The sequence below is a fragment of the Rhinatrema bivittatum genome, chromosome 6, assembly GCF_901001135.1.
Source record: "Rhinatrema bivittatum chromosome 6, aRhiBiv1.1, whole genome shotgun sequence".
Classification (NCBI taxonomy): domain Eukaryota; kingdom Metazoa; phylum Chordata; class Amphibia; order Gymnophiona; family Rhinatrematidae; genus Rhinatrema; species Rhinatrema bivittatum.
The window spans coordinates 258,889,213-258,905,522 of NC_042620.1; the positions used below are offsets into that span (position 1 = coordinate 258,889,213).

Consider the following 16,310-nt stretch of genomic DNA (forward strand, 5'->3'; position numbering starts at 1 on the left):
ATTATTTGGCTCAGTTCTGCTGGCGATACGTGATCCAGGGATACGTGACTGATAGAAAATGAAAAAAAGATGTGCTTTTATTCTGTACCTACAGCAATTCTGTATCTAAGGGTGGTAGTGGGGAATGGGGAGAGTGCTGAGGTCAGAGGGAGAAAGTGTGCCCACCCATTCCCTCTAATCCATATCAATCTTAGGGAGGGAGTTTGCCCTCTCCCTCCCCCCCCCCCTCAGTTTGACTTCATTACCTTTGCACACTCCCCCTCCCAGGAACAGGGGTCAGTTGAGGGTGGGGGCACCGTTTATCCTAGAGCTGGCCTTGAGTACACTTGTGTTTATGTTGGGGGGGGGGGGGAGAGAGGGGAGGAGGTGCAAATTTCAGTTTTCGCACGCGGCGCCAGTTATCCTAGAGCCGGCCCTGCCCGGAACTTGTTTGTTGAACTTATTTACTACAAATATAATTTCAATAAAAAAGATGCTTCTCAGGGGGTCATACCAGGCAGCGGTGGGCCCGCGAGGCAGGGACTCCCTGGTTCCTTCTCCCTCTCTTTCTCTGCCGCTGTGTGTGTGTGTTTGTGTGTGTGTGTGTTGCTGGCTACAGGAGATGAGTCACACTGCACGCCAGACTCCAGATCTGGCAGGAAAAGAAAGTTTCCTGAGCCCCGTCCTTTTCACCAGCCACAGAAATGATGACTGATCCATGAACTTCCTTCCCTCCCCAGCCTAATCTCTCACCAGGTTTGAATAGGGATTTATAGCATTTGTACCATGGTTCTTATTGCCGTGACGGGACTGGCTGCCCACACACCGACTCCCTACAGTCCCAGAGCCTAGCCCTGTTCTCGCCTTGGCTTCCTCTCGCTCTGTATTACTCAGTCGTTCTTTCTTGCCCCTTTCTCTGTCTTTCCTGCACTCTCTCTCTCTCTCTCATGTTTCTTTTTCTTGAAGTCTACCTTTTTCACTCTCTTATTATCCTTACTTTCTCCTTTGCTATCTCTGTCTTGATCTGTCTCTGATTTTTTTTTTTGCTGTACTTAAGGCATGTTGGACGCTCGGCATCGTCTGTAGCAGGAACTTCAGCTTATCCAGTGCCAGGACAGGCGGAGAGAGCTGATATTTCTCAATAAAGCAGGAAACTCCTCACGTAGGGTGGTCCTTCACTCCCCCCCCCCCCCCCCCACTTCCCCGTTGAACACTCCTCTCGCTTTTTATTAAAACACATATAAGAATCAGAGGCTACATGTTCAAACACGATTTCTGAATTCTATTTTTTAATGTTTGTAAGAGCACCAGATAAGTCCTGAACAATGACAATTTTAAAAAGTATTCTTATTAGCAAAGTTTACAGATATTATACAACCATATAACAACAGTTTGATTTATGTATTTATTTTACAAATAAAGGACTTGATTTACCAAGGCTTTTCTCCCATTTTGTGTATCAGAGAAAAAAAGCTTAGATGTCAAGTTTCAAAAAAAACAAAACCAACCTCTTAAGTGCTTCATTTAGGCATAAGTTTTGGGTACCTAAATGTGGGTGGCGTTTCAGCCAAACTTGGACACCTTTGTTTTCAGCTGAAAATTCACAGTAGACACCTAAAACTTAAGTACCTAAATTTACACCTGCAATTCGTTTGCTGATGTAGGCACCTAAGTTAAGGGCCTAGTGCTGAAAATCAGTGCTAGGCACCTTTTTTTCCCCTGCCCTAACTCTACCCCCATAGCCACTCACTTTTTAAATTTAGGAGCTCAGCTCTAGTCAGTTTTCAAAAGGAACCAATTTAGGTTCCCAAATTCCTAAGTTAGGCGCCTAAACCCTTTGAAAGTTAACCCTTATTGTAATCAGGCTCTAGGAGCACAAATGGATGCAAGCAGGCTGGTGGATGTGAAGAGTATCTGGGGTGTACATAGCTACCGTATGTGAACATGTGCTTGTGTCACTGCGCAGGCCAGCACTTCTGTCAGGAAGTGTGTAGCTTCTCTCTGGGTGTGCATGGCTCTGGGTGAAGGAACACACCTGTGCTTGTATCTACTTGTACACGTGCCCACAAGTGCACAGAAGGATGTGTAACAGTGCATCTGAGTGATATTCACGTGTGTGTGTATATAGGGAAATATATTTCAGATGATTCTACAGACGTCCCTACTAGGCAGACAGTCGCCCATCTTTCAGCCAAAAAAAGAACAATGCAAAAGAGAGAAAGAGGAGGTGTTTGTGTAGACTCGGGCAAGTGAGCCCACCACTAGCCACCTAAACTATGTAAATAGCCGAAGCAGATATCAAATTCCCTCCTTCTCCGCGTGTTTGGAAATCCAAAGAGACAGAGCAAATCACCAAACAAAATAAATCTGCCCGATCCCGTGCTCTGGAGGAACTTATGGTATGTACACTATACATATATACAGTAATATAGATATATATATAGATATAGCTATATCTATCTACACATACACACATTGTTTTAAGAACCTGCCAACATGGCTTGAAACCACAGGCCTGCAGCGCTTGGAGATGCTGCCTCTCTGTGTTTAGTCACATGTGTACAGCGTGGTGGAGGTAGATGGGCAGAGCCTGGCAAAAGGGGGATGGATCATCCTTCCCTGGTGGCAGAGAAAAGATGCACAGGCTTAAAAAAAAAAAAAAAAAAAATATGTGCATCCTTTCAAATTATGCGAGCTTCAAAACTTTGCATTCTTTGAAAATACTCAATCTTTGACAATATATACATCCTTCAAAAGATACATGCATCCTTAGAAAATATGTACAGTTTTGAAAATACATACATTCTTTGACATTACAGTTTTTGATAATATGCAGCCTCTGAAAATACAGATTTTAAGAAATGTGCACATTTCTTTTAAAATATAATTGCCACTTGTACATATGAATTTGACTGTATGTATACACACACACACACACACACACACACCTTGCAACTACTCATGCATGCACTTTTCTGTCAGATATGAGGCAGATTTGTGACCTTTCACTTCTCTCCCTCCCTGGTTGACCCGAGTGGAGGGATACATGAGAAGCAAGATAAAGTCAATCTAATCCCATTGCTGACACCAATGTAACTGTGGGATGCCTTCAGCGAGGCTCCCTCCCCTCTCCTTTTCTATATTAAACTTCTTCTTTAATCTTTCTTCTCGTTAACTGCAAACCTTTGGTAGAAAAGGCCCTAAAAAATAAGTCTTTTTTTGACTAGTTTAGGAATGATTTAGAAATTCTACTATTCAAGTGATAAAACAAACTAAATGATGAAAATCCTCTACAGAAGATGTGCATTTCTTAAAGCTCATATATGCAACCTCTAGCACAGTGTTTTACAGCCTGGGTTCTGCGGCACTGCCAGTCCCGGGCCAGGAACAGCTGTTTCCTTTTGGCACCCTGTGGCATTCAATACGTTTCAGGTGCATGATGCCTGAACTCAATGTCTTCTGGCCTCAGGCAACGTGTAGGGCCCTGCTGAGCTGGCATACACCTTTGGCACTCGCGTGGCACAGGTGGCTGCACTGATCACATCTCTCCCAGTCCTCTTTGCACACACACAAAAAAAAAAAAGCAACAATGCTGCCGCTTGAGGCAGCTGAGCTACCGGCCAGTCTCCCACAGCTGCTGCTTTCTTAAAAAGCCAATGCAATGGCAGCAGGGACTGTGGCTGATTGAGACAGGAGAGAAGCTGGAAGAGCGAGAGAGATGGCAGAGGCACTGAGGGGCTCTGTGGGGAACCTCCCCTCCCCCTCACAAGTACCAAGGTGTACCCTTTCCACTCCTCCCTCAAGGCATTCTTAACCCGAAACAGGTTTAAAAAAACAACAAAAAACTGTGCATGTACTGGATATGCAACATCTTCACTCTGAAACAATGCCTCCCATTTTTTTGTGTGCCCCCAAATCATATGGACCTATGGGAAGCCTCGCTGCTGCCCCCACGGCACTGTGTCTCCAGGTCGCACAGTGAGGAGGCGGCGAGGTGCTGCTGCTGTACAAGCGCTTTGCTTCTCCTCTCTGTGTCTCACATGCATACAGGCACCCATACTCATTCAATGCATCCCCCCCCCCCCCCGGTGCATAAATACTGTGTGCAAAATTCAGCAGCAATTTCTAAGGCAATCATACATCAAGATGGCGCCCCCTGGACGCAGACCCTTCCACAAATTAATTCAATGCACAAACCTGTCTCGAAAGATGTAACCAGCGAATCCTCCGATTCTTTTATTCTGGCTAAATCTATCCCTGTGTGTCACTGGCTGCTGCACTGTATCCTAAGTTGGCACTAGTAGGGGTTAACCTAAGCCTTGCAGGTGCAGCAGGAGCAACACTGCAGAAATACCAATTCATTTTTCTTTTACAAAACAATATTAAAATCAGGGGGGATTAAGCTGCCCCCCCTCCCTCCCTCCTCCCATATGTGGTGGGCCCCTTTCGTCTCACGCAGAGCTGGGGCAAAACTGAATTTAGCATCCTGAATCCCTACTCTGGATAAAACGTTTGTGCTCATCTCTCTTTCTGAAAGGTTTCCGCTGAAGAAGCTATAAATATAATTTAACTGTAGTGTGTTAATGGGGAGGCGTGGTGAGCACGAGTGGCCTGGAAGGCGGCTTCCCATGCCTTCTCCCCTCCTGTCCAGCAGGCTCGGCGGCTCCATCCTGGTGCCAGAGGGCAGTGGAATTGGTTGCGGAGGCTCGTCCTGTCCGCGCCTCCTCCTCTCTCGGTCAGGCACTCCCCCCAAGGTCAAGCTGTGCACCCCCAGGGAGGGAAGATGAAAAGAGGGGGTTTGGGGCTCCTTCCCCCCCACACAACCTCAATGCCTCTCTGTGGAAAGAAAGAAAAAAAACATTTGAGCGATTGGTCTCTTGCGGCATGAAAAAAAAAAAAAAAAAAAGCACTCGTTTCTTGCTTAAACTTTGTTGCAGTGCTAAAGAGCAGCGCAACCAATGGAGGGGTCCTTCCCGATGAAGAAACGGAGGCTTGGGTCCACCCTCCGATGACAGGCATGTGTTAGTCCTCCAGGCAGGAACGGCTGTAGCACTGGAGGAGGGCCGGCCAGCCACACAAGCAAGGTCACATGCAGCGTGCTGGAGCTTATTTTTGCCACTAGTGCTACAGTGGCGGACATGGTACCCTAGCACTTCCTGCCCTGGGGCCAGGCTCCCATCTTTGCCCTTCACTTCTGATGGCCCTGGTTGCTGAAGGGTTTAATTGAGAATGGTGTCACAATAGAGAGAATCAGCACCTGCACCTACCCCTCCCCGCTCCAGCATCCGGGCAAGGGGGCCCTCGGAAGAGGCAGGGAGATGAGCAGCAGCCTGGGGGCACCACATCACCTCAGTAAGAGGCAAGATGCCACTGTAGCAGCAGCAGCTTTTCTGAGCCCGCCTCGTGCAGGCGTTAGTTGACGACCGTGTCCATCGGAGAAGGATCCCTTGCAGGCCGGCCGCTATCTCAGGCAAGGGGCACGGCCTGGAACAGTTCGGAATGGCAGATTTGGATTCAGGAAAATTTATTGGCCTGATAAATTTGTACACGCGTGACCAAAGCAGCGTATAAGATGGTTAAAATAAAAGGGAGAGAAAACTTATACACGATGGTGACATCAGTAAGATAAAATTACAGGCACAGAGAGGACAAACCACAAAGGACAATTTCCAGGTTCTGGTGCTGCTCCATAGTAGTGTCCTACTGAGGCACCTGTCTCTGTTCAATGTGTCCGTCTGCTGTGCAAGGGGAGGAGGGTAAGGAACAGGGAGCAGGAAGTGGGGGTAGGGGAGAAGGGTGCAACTCAATCAATGCTGGCATCAGTAAAGACGCTCCAGGACCATGATATAGAAAGAAAAACACACACACAGGGGACCGCTGGAAAAAGTCGGGCAGGCCAACAGCTGGATCAAGAGACACTGGCACAGAGAGAGGGAGACCGAGAAGGCAATACAGCTCATTAGCAAAGGCACTGAAATTCTCATGGTTACTTCTTTTATTTCTCGCTTTTATTACGCTGTGTGTAGACTTTGGCCACACACACACACAGGTTGCCATGCCAACAAAGGCTCTTTGAATGGCAAGTCTGTCAGAGGGTAGCCTGGCTTTGATTAACACTCTCTGGCCCTTCCTCGCTCCCTGAAGATGGAGAGACTGCTTTCTCCTCTCGTTTAAGCGGTCTCTCGTGCCCTACCCCGCTCTGTCATGTGGGGCGGGGGCGGGCCTGCTGCAGAGGGACTTACTCAGATATTCCCCACACCGAGCCAGCCCGGCTCTGCTCTGCCCCAGCTGCTTTCCATTTATCCCTGCCTGCGGGCGTCAGTCCCTTTCCGTCTGTCTTTAATGCTTTTCATCCTCCTTGCCTCAAGTTCTCCCTCGGCGGAAACTTCTACACATCATTTCCAAGCAGAATACAGATCTTACCCTGGGAAATATAATAAATGCCTGGGCCTAATAAGTCAAAAATCTGAGGTGGAGGCAAAGGAGGAGGACAGAGTGGAGCATAATACAAGAAATATGGAGGAACCGTAGACTCATTTTGATATGAGTTAGGGAAGCCTAATGTACCTCTCATTTTCGGAGGGAGTCAGTTTTAGATTTTTGGACTCCCTCTCTCTCTCTCTCTGCTACCCGTTGTGGCGCCGATTTCCAAATGGAAGAAGCGGGGACTACAAGTGCCTGAAAATACTGGCGTGTTTAAGTTATAGTCACCATGTGGCTCTATGGTATCAGAGACAGACTGTGCCAGGCCTGGTTTTACCCTGTTGCATCTATGCAATTCATAGTTTGATTTTCTCTAGGAAAAACAGGGTAGTTCATAGATTGTCACTGGTGAAGAGAAGCCAATGAGGCCTCAAGACCCCCCTCCCCCCTCATCTCCCTCTTTCCATCCCAAGACATACCTTCAGTGTATCAGTGACTCTTCTGCAGAGTGGCCCCCTGTTTCTTCAATTGGTGCTGCAAAGGAAACACAATTCCATTTTTTATTTACAGATCTAGCAATGCAATAATAATAAATATTTTTATCATTTCCACAGCCTTCTCGCTCTATGAGAAATCACCTTCCCCTCTAGGAAGAGGGGTTCTCAGGCTTGGCCGTGTTTCTGATTCTATACAGTCCTTAGGGAGGGGGGGGGGGAGGAGCACACAGCACGCGTGCTGTTCAGGCTTTGTGCCCTGGAGAGAACTCTAAATGTTCCCCATTCAAAACAATTGAGACAATCTGAGGGATTGAAATCTATAAATATGAAAATTATTAGCATGGTGGAAACATTTGCTTAAATGTACAGAGGCTAAGAAGGAAAGAGTCTGTCAGACACTTGAAATATTCCCCTTGTGGAAGGACATAACTAGGAAATGAAAAGAAGGGGGAAAACGTGAGGGAGGGAGGATCAGGTTTAGAGTGGCCAGGTGTCCTTCTTTATATAGGACAGTCCAATTTTCTTTTCATATTTTTTAAATATTTTTATTAAAACACTTCTGAACCAACAAACATATCACAATAGTATTCCAAAGGAGACAATTTACATTTATGCAATTTTGTTCAAAAGTTTCAGGAGTCTGTTTATCAATCCATGTGGGAGGCAGTGCCGCTAGTGTTCCCCTATGTAGCTGTGCAGGATCAGGCTAGATACCTGGTCCACGTTAAATGCCTTAAGGAGAGTATGCTCTCTGGGCGGATCCTGGGGGGCAGGTGGGGAGGAAAGGGCGTAACAAGAGACTGGGGAATAAGAACTGGGATCCAGGTGGGGATAACTAAACTAGGCCAGGTCTCCAGGAGGAAGGCAACTCCTGTATGCAATACTGTCCAAACACTGAGCTGAGATGAAGCAACACACTGAGAGGGTACACTATCTGAGGACAAGACAGTTTATGGCTCTGCATATGTGAAGTTATAATAGTTACTGTTTTAAGACAGCTGAGTCAGTCTAGTTTGCCTCTAGGCCTGTGGGAATCACTGCTCATTCCCATACTGTGATGCACAGTAATGTGTGTTATTAGTAAATAGCCACCATCGCAAACAGTAAGAGCCATGCTAAATAATGCACATTATCATGAGGCACGGGTTAATAGATATCAAGTTTGTACAATTAAATCAAGTTTATATTGAATCAGATCAACCTTTTTCCCCCATTTTAAAACCCAGGACAATCCTGTTTCCTAAGAAATTGTCCTATGTCCTGTTTAAACAAGAAGACACATCGTTGTCCTGTTTTTCAGTTTGGTCAAACATAGGAAAATAAATTTGACTGAATTTCATTCAAGACATGCATGAGCAGATCCCAGATTTTACAAAGGTGTCGGGGAGAAGATATAGTGCATTATCATCATTATTATTATTTATTTAACTTTATATACTGCAGTTCCATATAAACAAAGCAGTTTACAATAGTTAAAAAACAGAACATTATACATAATAAAACAGAAACATGCTCTTCTTTCCTTCTGCTCACTTTCCTTCTTCTGTTCCTTCTGCTCCTTTCAGGCTCTTCGCTATTTTCCCTCAATAGGTTTCTTTCCATTTAATCCCTCCAATTTCTTTGTATTTTTGTCTTTTTCCCAGGTTCTTCTCTCTCTCACTAAGTAAATCTCCGTCACCCATTCCCCTTAGATTCAACTTCCTCCCTCTTCAGTTCCTTTCCATCTCAACCTCTCCATAAGGTTCCTCTCTTTCTCCTCTTCATGCACCCACAATTCCTCTCCATCTCCTCCTCCTCTCAGGGCCTTCATTTCATTCTACCCTTCGATTCCTCTTTCGCCCTTCATTTTCTCCATCTCTCTCCTCCCCTATCACCCCAGCTTCCTTTCCATTTCCCTTTTTCTCCTATTACCCACTTTCAGGGTCTTCTTCACCTCCATCTCCCTTTTCTCTCCTTCCGATTCCTCTCAGGTTTCTTGAGGTACAGTGCTATGACAGAGTAGTGGCAGGCCAGCTTGGCAAGTGCCTGGTGAGTCTGGTGCTCCTTGTTCCTTTGGCTGCTTGCCCCATCCCACCCCTTAGGATGCATACCTGCTTTGTGCTCAGGAAGCACAGGAGAAGGAGGAGGAGCAGCAGCCACAGAGGCTGGGAGTTGGTGCTTACTCTGTGCCCAGTGCTGCGAGCCTGCCGACACTGCCAATGTTCAGAGTGCCAGGAGGTTTGCTATGATTTCTACCAAGGAGATGTCCTGTATTCTGGGATGCTCAGTTGGCTATACTAGGAGCAGCGGTGGGGAGGATCTTAACAAATATGTTTTGTCTTGATAGAACTATGAAAACCAAAATTAAAGCAATAATCCCTAAGTACCCACACAGAAGGGAGAAGGGGAAACTTGCCTTCAGACTGGGATTACATCCCAGAATGTATGAGCTTTCTAACCACAAATTTCCTCTCTACAGACTTCACTGGTAACCCCAATGCATAGCCCTCAGTCTCCAGTGATTCTGCAGCCACAGGAGAGGTCACATACGGGCCGATACGATAAAGTCCGCGGGAGAGCGGGCGAGTGCGATTCACTATTCAAATGAGGCCCGGTGGTAAAAACAGGCAAAAGGAGGTCCTAGGGACACTAGCGCGTCCCTAGCGCCTCCTTTTGGACTGAAGCGGTGGCTGTCAGCTGGTTTGACAGCAGACGCTGGTTCTCGAGCCCGCTAACAGCCACGGGCAGACTTCAAATTTTTTTTTTTTCGGGACCTCAGACTTAATATCGCCATGATATTAAGTCGGATGGTGCATAGAAAAGCTTGGCTGAACATTTTGTTTTCTGAATCACGCGGGAATACCTCATAGGGCCATCAACATGCATTTGCATGTTGTGGGCGCTATTAGGTTCGGGGGATTGGACGCGCGTTTTCGGCCTCTTACTGAATAAGGGGTAACGGTAGCACGTGGAAAACACGCGTCCAATGGCGGGTTTAACAGTGTGCTCCGTCGAAGCGCACTGTACTGTATCGGCCCGATAATTTGCACGTCACAGCAGAATACGCATACCAGCTGGCTCATATTGCGGAATCAATTAAATTGTCTTAGATTTCTTATATGGCTTTACTTTTTCACTACAGGCTAATCCAGTCCTGGTTTACTATGCTGCAGCCAGATTACTTCTTTTCCATCATGGAATCAGATTCCTGCCAGCAGGAAAGAAAGCCAATCAATATACCTATGGGAATGAATTCAAAGTAATGGAGCAGCATCTCAAATAGAGAGGACTCTGGACATGCTGCCAGCATCGAGTGGTCAGATGAAAGAACTGAGGCTTTCCTTTGAGCTGTTGCCATTGTTGATTCAGCCGGAAGAGAGAGGTATGTATACTACTTTTACTACATATTTTTACTGCCACTGTATTTTATATTTCTTTTCATGATTTTTATATGTTGTATTTTTTTGCCTCTTCCCCAGTTTTCCTCCCCTCATTAGTCCTTTGCCACCCCTTACCCTCCTCAGATAGCTCAAGGGATCTTTATCAGTCCAAGGGCTGGAAAGGGTGCTTCCTTCAAGACGCAACACTGATTGGCAGGCACGGCTGGCCACAACAGTGGCAGTCATATTCCCTCCCTCCCTGTGTTATGGCGCAGACCAGTACCTCACGAGTGGGAGATTCCTCCCGACACGATGCATCATGGCCATGCGCTGCACGAATCAGCCCCATGAGGCTCCTTCCCCCACGCTGATGTCTCCCGATAGGCCCTGTGCCAGCGTGGGAAAAATGACTACTTAACCCAGTGTTTCAGCACCAGCAATGCCTCGGCTATAGGCTTGCTTATGCTGGTGCTCTATGCTGGTGCTCTTTATTTGGATTTGCTCTTTCCTTGTGACCTGGACTGTCTTTGGATTGTTTGCTCACTGCCTGCCTCTGAACTGGACTGCTTTTGGATTGCTTGCCTGGTGCCTGCCTCCAACTCAGACTGTGTGTGGATCCCGTGTCTTGGCTACCTCGGCCGAACCTCGGTACGATCCTAACTCAGGTAGGCTGTTAGACTATCACTTGGGTCCGTGAAATCTAACACCCTGGAGCTGGCCATACCACCACTCTGGGATTCCTTGCAACTGTAGTGCAAAATGCTAAGGCCAGAGCTGAACGACTGCCCCCCCCCCCCCCCTTATGCATGGTATTTTATATACTTCTTAAAAATAGATGAAAACCCCGCTCACAAGAGACAGAGGTTTGAGCATGCAACCATTTAAGTGAATTGCAGCAAAGAAAAGAAAGAACAATGCAGCTATGTAACTTGAGCTGCCAGCCCAGGAAACCCAAAATACCCCTTACCATGAAGGTGCTTAACTGACCATTGAATAGATAAGTCACAAATTCAGGTAGGGGATTTGCATGTCACAGCCCCCTGAAGTTTGTTGGAAATATTACAAAACAAAATCAGAGGATTAAAACTCCTAAATTACAGAACTATGACTGAGAAAGGGATTTATGAGAGAAATGTACTGGAAAACAGTCCTAGGAAGCAAACAGATTTTCACCCTAACAAGGGTATTCAGACACATGGGTACCGAGACCCTAGAGAAGAGAAAGGGTTGACCAGGCAGGATGGAGGGAGGAGCACACAGTCTCTCTCTATAGTCCTGCCTGGGTCTTGGTCTTTTGGATGAGAGGTGACCCATACATGGTCAGACAACAGATAAAGCAAAAGCCAGGCTGTTATGACCATCGGTCGCAGATGGCTGTGAACGATTCAACTCACATCATGTGCTGCCCTGCTCTCCTCTGCAGGCCTACTCGCAGCTGGGGCTAGCCGCTGCATTTCTCCAGGTTCCCAAGGCTCCGCATGGTGGCAGGGATGCCGCTGCCACCCATGCAGACTCATGCCCCTTGCTAGCTGACTTGGCAATGAGTTCCTTCACCACTGGTGCTTGCTCCTGTCTCCCCGGACCCGCGGTTCCTGCATGGAATCTACCTGTGACTCTGAACTCTGGTTTGGGTACCCATTCCTCGGGGGGCCTGCTTACACTCTAGTTGGAGACCTCGTCTCTGGGCTTTCCCCGCTCCTCGGGCTAGGCTTATGCTTTCCAGAACTTCTGCCTGCCAGCCTCCCTGCTCCTCAGGGTTGTCCCTCGGAACTGCCTTGCTACTTTGGAGACTCGACTCCGCGGGACAGTGCCTATGTTCTACATCAGTGACTGTACTCTGCACCTCCTTGCTCCTCGGGGTAGTGTCTCCGTTTCTCTTCCAGAGATTCCACCATGCGCAGCCCGCTCCTCGGGGTTGCTTACGTCACTACTGCAGAGATTCAACTCGAGCTTCCCCGCTCCGCTGGTCAGCCTACGTCATCACACCAGAGCCTCTCTCGCTATGCAGCCCTGCCCCTCGGGACAGTCTCTGTTGTGTACCTCCAGAAGTTCCTGTCTCGTGCTCCCCGCTCCTTGGAGCCTTCCTAGCACTTTTCTCTAGGGCCGGCGGGTCCATTAGGTGAACCTAGGCGGTCGCCTAGGGCACTATGCCATAGGGGGTGCTGAAGAGCAGCCACGTGGTGCTGCAAGCAGGGCCCATCCCACTCGTGGCAAAGAGAAATAGAGCCCTGAGAAGCACAGTGTCTCTACTTCTCTTTGCCGCGAGCGGGATGGGCCCCACTTGCGGCGCCATGTGGCTGCTCTTCGGTGCCCCCTACAGCTCGGCCCCCTGAGAAACACACAGTCGGCACGGAAACAGGTAAGGGGGGGGGGCGTGTGACACTGTGTGCTTCTCAGGACCACGAGCAGCCCCAAAACAGGTAGGGGGGGGCACGACCCCGAAACAGGTAGTGGGGGGGGGGGGGGGGGCGCGGCAGAGCAAGGGTCACCTAGCATGCCCAATACCCTTGCACCAGCCCTGCTTTTCTCTCAGAGGTTCCTGCTCTGGTACTTGCATCTCCAGTTCTGTTTGTATACTGTGGCTTCTCTCTGAACTGTCTCTCTTACCCCGCTCCTTGGGATCCCCCACAGTACTCTCTCTACTAGCTCCTACGATCACATGGCTGTGACACAGGATGCTCTGTTCCTCTACACACTACTGTATCTCCTGCTGCAGCTGACCTCACCTCTCGATGGTGAGCACCTGTGGGGCTCATCCCCACAGGTGGTATCAACCCTCACCTCGGGCCAAGGGTCCAGGAACCCACGAATCCTAATACAGGCTGAGAGAAGGTGACTTATCTAGGCTGGGTAACACACAACTGGCCATGAGCTTGGCAGAGTTAAAATCACTGAGCTGAGTCTGTGGAGGGTCAGAACCACTGTATGCTAAAACAGCGATGAGCCTAGTACAGCCATAAACCCAAGCCAGGGAAAACCTTCCTACTGAGGGAGGAATACTGAAGGACAGCAGCAGGCCTGGAGATGGAGTAGTCCTTCCCCTTGAGGGGACCCCAGCGGCAGATCTGGAGATCAAGCGGTCCCCAGCAGCAGTCCAGAACATGGAGTCTGGTCCCCCAGGAGGGCATGGACCCAAGCAATGGCACAGACCTTTTAGCAAAGCTGGGTCCCCCAGGAGGCATGGACCCCAGCAGCAGTCCAGGAGGAGTCGGATCCTCCAGGAGGGCATGAACCTCGACAAACTAGGAGGCAGAGCTGGGTCTCTCAGTGGAGTGGAAGGAGATGGTCTAGATACAACAGACCCCCCCCCTCCAGGCCAATACTGCCCACCAGTATCTTTTCACATGGGTGAGACTTGGGATAAGGGGGGGGGGGAAGGATAATGATACTTGGGTAAGTGGGAACGCAAGAGGTCCTTCTATTTTATAGGGTGTGTTAGGCGCCAAACACGATTATGGCGCTTCTCCATGGTCACAAGAATACTATACTTAGATTTAGTAGAAAGTATAATTTTTTATTGAGCAATATAAGTATTCTTGGGAGCTGCTGGATGCCAGTTCTCTGACAAACTGACCAACCAATATCGCATCTGAATACATGAACTGATCCTTCTTTTATAGGTAAAATACAATACAGTACTGGGTCAGAAATTCTTAAGTTGCATGACCACCTGGAGTATCATTTACATAGGTTGTCATGTCAACAGCATGATAAAGTATCCCTACATTACCCTGAGCAGTTCTCCAAGTTGGGGCCCCCTTTACCAAAACTTTTTAGATAATCCTTTTTTCTGTTAAAATCTTGCTGCTCAGGGCAATCTTCATATACAGATGCCCCTGTAATCGACATTCTAGCCTGAGGTTCTGAACGTTGCCTTCTGCTCTTGTGACACTATAATTAGGCATCACAAATTGTCACCAGCTACAAATGCTGTCCAGATGTCCTTGGAATTCCTCCAGGGCAGGCTCAGTAGGGCATTTAAAGTTCACATAGCCAGAAAGGCTAAGATAGCAGAGGATTCTGGGTCAGTTGCCGCCTCCATGTTGATCTCAAGCTCAGGCACACATAGCAGGTGGTATACTGTGGGGGCCAACAACGCCAACTTGCTAAATGTATAGTTGTGTAAACTGAGATTACTAACCACGAGTAGATAAGTGTGCTGCTTGACATTTTATTAGCAATGTACATATTCATGTAGAAATGTATATACAGGTTTATTAGACTATATATTTGTACATACTGCCAGCCTTGTTCACAGTCCCATTTGTTTTCCCTGGGGTGAAGGGAGGGAAATCCCACCCACTAACACCTTCTTCCCAGGTGGAGGCACCAGGTGCCAAAAACGTGAGGACTGTCGGAGTCTGCCCTAGAAGGGCTCCCACCACATCAGTCCCAGACCCAGGAACGCCCCACAAGGTAAGCGGTCAAGGGGGCGTTACATAGAAATAATTTCATGGCTTACGACCTTTTATGATGTCTCTCTGCAGAGTTGTGTATTTTTTGCATGAGCTGGTTTTTCCTTTTGTTCTCCTGTTCTTGTTATTTTTGTAGTCTATTTCAAATATATTTCAGTTATTTACAGTGTAGTGTGACAAATCCTGCTTTTTCTCAGCACCGTGCTCAGAAAGAAGACATGAACTTTCCCAAGAAACTATTTAAAAAATAGCCACACTGTTTTAATTCAAGACAAAAGTGACATGTCACAGTTAAAGTCTGTAACATAGTACAGGCCTTCACTTGTTAACTAGATTTTAAGGACATAGTAAATTTAGTATTATTTGTATACAAATTTAAGCACAAAATGAAAGATTTTCAATAAAAAATGTGTTTTTGTGCATATTTAGAGATATTAATCTTTCTGAAATAATTATGCAAATTTACCATATAATTGTCACTGAATCTTGAAAAATCCACCAGAGAATTCCTGTTAAATCTAGCCATAATTACCTACAGGAGACCGAGGACCTTGTTCCCAAGGCATCAACCTCCTAATTATCTCATTTACTCCAATGATATAATCCACCCAACTATATTACTCTCCTCCATAGACTTCAGTGGTATCACCATCTTAACTATCTCACTCTTTCAATAGTTATTAATGGCTTCGCTTTCCTAACCTTATTACAGCCCTCCACAGAATTCAGTGAAATTACCACAGGTTTGACTTACTGGTGAATTTTTCCCTCTTTCGACACCGAGTGAAAAATATGACTACGCCGATGATGACACAAAGCATCATAAACATGGCAGCTGCGCCCCCGACAATCATCCACATGGAGTCATCCTTCTTTGTAATGACATCACCACCTGAGAGAAGGAACACAGAGACAGCAGGACATTAGATATTGGGTAATAGATCTTACTTCGTGCTCAGTAATAAATATTGTGCAAATCCTTTGGAGGGTTAGCCCAGTCTGGGTGATTCACTTTGCTTCTATCGGCCAACTCCATGCTTTCTGGCTATGCCGCACAGCTAGTAGTAAGGTGGATGGAAAAGCTCAGAGAATTCCCTGGTTTTCCTAGGACTGGCTAATTGGGAACAGTTAGGGATAAAACCTGAAACTGAAAGAGCTACCCTCTGAAACTGGGCCCAAAGGCTGAGACTGAATCGTGTTCTCTTTTTTATTGCTTTTGTTTCTGATCACAGATTTGATTTAAAAAAAAAAAAAAAGGGCACCAGTAACTGATACTGGAGGAAAATTACATTGATAAAACATAATGCCCAGAGTAAATGATTTATAAGTAGTTTGGCAGACAGTAGGGTAAGTAACTATTTACTTCTGTGGTCAGTGTAAATTGCGTTCTGTGAATTTTCTTCCTGAATGGCACCCCCGATCTTTGTGCTGGGAAAGAGTGAGGGAACTGGAGCTATTCTGAAAGTTAAACTAAAGGGGCAGATATCGTCATCAGCTGCAATAGAGATGAACAATGAGTCCAGGAACGGTGGCTCTACCTGAGAGAGCTTTGTAAGGACCAGGAGTGCTGCAGTTACAATTATATCCTGAAGAAAGGGCAGTTCTCCTTTTACACACTACACACAGCGAGATCCCCA

At 47.0% G+C, this 16,310-nt stretch overlaps 1 protein-coding gene across 1 annotated transcript in view; it reads right to left on the reverse strand.

Annotated features, from left to right (window-relative positions):
* Positions 1-1,246: 1,246 nt before the first annotated feature.
* Positions 1,247-16,310, reverse strand: part of TNFRSF12A (TNF receptor superfamily member 12A) — a 35,594-nt gene continuing 20,530 nt past the window's right edge. Inside the window, exons 3-5 of the mRNA XM_029606931.1 lie at positions 15,428-15,565; positions 6,882-6,936; positions 1,247-4,815 (exon numbers count right to left, since the gene is read on the reverse strand). Of these exons, the coding sequence (XP_029462791.1) occupies positions 6,884-6,936; positions 15,428-15,565 (191 nt within the window). The 3' untranslated portion in view covers positions 1,247-4,815; positions 6,882-6,883. The remainder of the gene's footprint in view (positions 4,816-6,881; positions 6,937-15,427; positions 15,566-16,310) is intronic.